The sequence below is a fragment of the Austrofundulus limnaeus genome, unplaced genomic scaffold (assembly GCF_001266775.1).
Source record: "Austrofundulus limnaeus strain Quisiro unplaced genomic scaffold, Austrofundulus_limnaeus-1.0 Scaffold292, whole genome shotgun sequence".
Lineage (NCBI taxonomy): Eukaryota > Metazoa > Chordata > Actinopteri > Cyprinodontiformes > Rivulidae > Austrofundulus > Austrofundulus limnaeus.
Window position 1 is genome coordinate 565,053 of NW_013952694.1, and position 2,674 is coordinate 567,726.

General features: G+C 38.3%; 1 protein-coding gene across 1 annotated transcript in view; it reads left to right on the forward strand.

Moving 5' to 3' along the window:
- Positions 1–2,674, forward strand: part of tubgcp4 (tubulin gamma complex component 4) — a 21,627-nt gene that overhangs the window by 8,867 nt on the left and 10,086 nt on the right. Inside the window, exons 6-7 of the mRNA XM_014021411.1 lie at positions 1,763–1,842; positions 2,138–2,339. Coding sequence (XP_013876865.1) covers positions 1,763–1,842; positions 2,138–2,339 — 282 coding nt within the window. The remainder of the gene's footprint in view (positions 1–1,762; positions 1,843–2,137; positions 2,340–2,674) is intronic.

Sequence of the window (2,674 nt, forward strand, 5' to 3'; positions counted from 1 at the left end):
AATCCAACCAATCATGGCTTTTCCAAACTCCGCCCACACACCAACTTCACCAATCACATTCAGGACAAACTCCGCCCACATCAAGACCTCTGTCAATCATGTTTTTGGACAAACTCTGCCCCCACAACAAGAAGCTCCCTCTATGTACTCCAACTTGAAGAACTTCACAGCTCTTGCTGTGTCAGGGAATCAAACCTTTTCGATGACTCAGATCACATCGTGTTCCAGCTGCTGCCAACAGGCAGGAGGTGTAGGAGCGTTAAAACCAAGACAAACAGACTAAAAACCAGCTTTTACCTCCCAGCACTGAGGACACTAAATTCAACAAAACACCACAGAGTGTGGACTGTGTAATAGCAGTGTGCAATATTCATGTGCAATTCTYGAAGTCGGCGTGATGTCATTCAGTCACGTGATTTCWGCCTCCATTTTTGTATGGGGAAAACTCATTGTGAGACYCYGTTACAAACTGTGTCAAAAGTAGAGACTTCAAACTATACAGCAGTTTTTAAATTGTGTCGATAGGTCAAGAGAAGGAAACCAGARTTACCATAAATAGYRTATCTTACTATTTTTTTTCTGAAAATGAACGTTCTATTTTGAAGCGCGTTGCAGCTGAAGGGACAAGGAAACACGTAATCTCATGGAAAAAACACCACTGTCCATCGWCAGTCTCATCTTTCTCTTAAACTGAAAAATATAACCCCTCAGACCTCCTTTTTGACTGAGGCTCAAAGTTATCTGAAAAAAATTTACAGGAAGAAGAAAATAAAAAGAGGCAAAATTTGATGGCGGCAATGAGAGCAGGACTTTATTAATTAGATCTGTGATTTTAACATGTTTGGATTTTATAGTTAGTTTGTAGTTTTGAGTGTTTACTCTTCATTTTAGCCAGTTTTAGTGTTTTGAATCAAAACAATGAGGCAATTCTTTTTAAACAAGGAGAAGCATGGAGGTCTGCAGAGAGAACGACAATACGTCTTATTTCTCTCCCCTCACTCTTGCAGTTAGAAAAAATAAATAGTTTATCTCTGGATATTTTTTTTTACGTGGGAAGTGCAGTCCTACAGCAAATTTTCACCATTTTTCCTATTTTCCACATGGAGGAACTCATCCTATTCCCCCCAAACCAATATGTCAGCCTTCATCTACAACATGGTCACGTGACAAAGTACCCGGCTGTTCGTCTTTGAGAGTAACTCCTTAAATGTTTAATAGTGTGTTGTGCTGTAAGACCTTTACTTTGTTGAAACTTGTAAATACTTTCTTTTATTGTCCTCCTCATATCCTGAACCCAGACAGAAACACCTCATTCTGTTGTACTTGTTACACAATAAAGATATTCTGATTCTCATTTTAAAAGTTGAGTACAGAATACTGACCCACCACCATGCGTACGTACACTCCTAGTGCTGACCTGACTTCATCAAAATAAACAAACAGGCAGTGATATACATACTGTATTATTTAATATATTTAACATATCCCCCACAACACAAAAACATGTACAATAGGTTGCCTTCAGGCCCAGGCCGCCCTTGAAAAAGAGATCTGAGATCTCAATGGGATTTGCCTGGTAAAATAACAGTAAATAAATAAAATAAAATAAAACAAGGTCATAATGTAATCTCATTGACTGAAAACTCTCATCTAATTTCACCATTTAAAATAACTTGTAATCTTAGCAGTTTGTATGCTTTTGCCATTCTTAGATTAAAAAGTTATGTAATAGAAAGGTAAAAGAGCTGCTGTGCTGCTTCAGATCCATGGCTGTCAGATCCTGGAGACGCTGTATAAACACAGCTGTGTGGGACTCCCTCCTGTACGCATGGCTTTAGAAAAGTAAGTCTTTTATTTTTGTGGACTGAGACATTTTAATGGAGACATGTTCATGTTTTTGTGCATGACACAACATGACTTCAGCAGTCTAATAGTTTGCTTCTTTTCTGATCATTCTTGATTAATTATTAATAGGTCATGAAGAATTAATGGTTATTTTAGCTTTTAAAGCTTTTTGTATTTAAAAGCTGCTGTAAAAAATGGACTTTATATTAATGAGCTCATGTAATAAACTGTATAACACTGAGATGCATAAAACACCAGACTGATTTGTGTGTTTCCCTCATGTGTTCTGCAGGATTCTGGCTGTGTGTCATGGTGTGATGTACAAGCAGCTAGCAGCTTGGATGTTGCACGGGCTGCTGCTGGATCAGAGCGAGGAGTTTTTTATAAAGCTGGGTCCGAGCGCAGGAGGTGCTGCTGCCAACCAGGATGAGGAGGAGGAAGACCTGGGGCTGGGAGGCTTGAGTGGGAAACAACTCAGAGAACTACAGGACTTGGTGAGAACTGCAGGGGACAATAATGTCTGTGTCCAAATTAAGGGACTGCGTCCTTCATAGGACCTGGTCTACGTAGGCCGGGCCCTTTGTCGACAGAGAAGACTGAAACAAAGTGGCTGAATTTAAAGGCTCTAGCTTTCAGCTTTGTTAAAAATAGATGGAAATTTGCTACATATTAATATATTATTATGATTAATGTAATAACTTAAGAAAACTAGTTAACAAGAATATTATTAAAGGGATTCCTGATTAGTTGTAACATTAGACTTTATTTGATAAACATATATTTTAACTGTAAAATAAAGACTGTAAAAATACTGTAGGCTGTTTAGTTT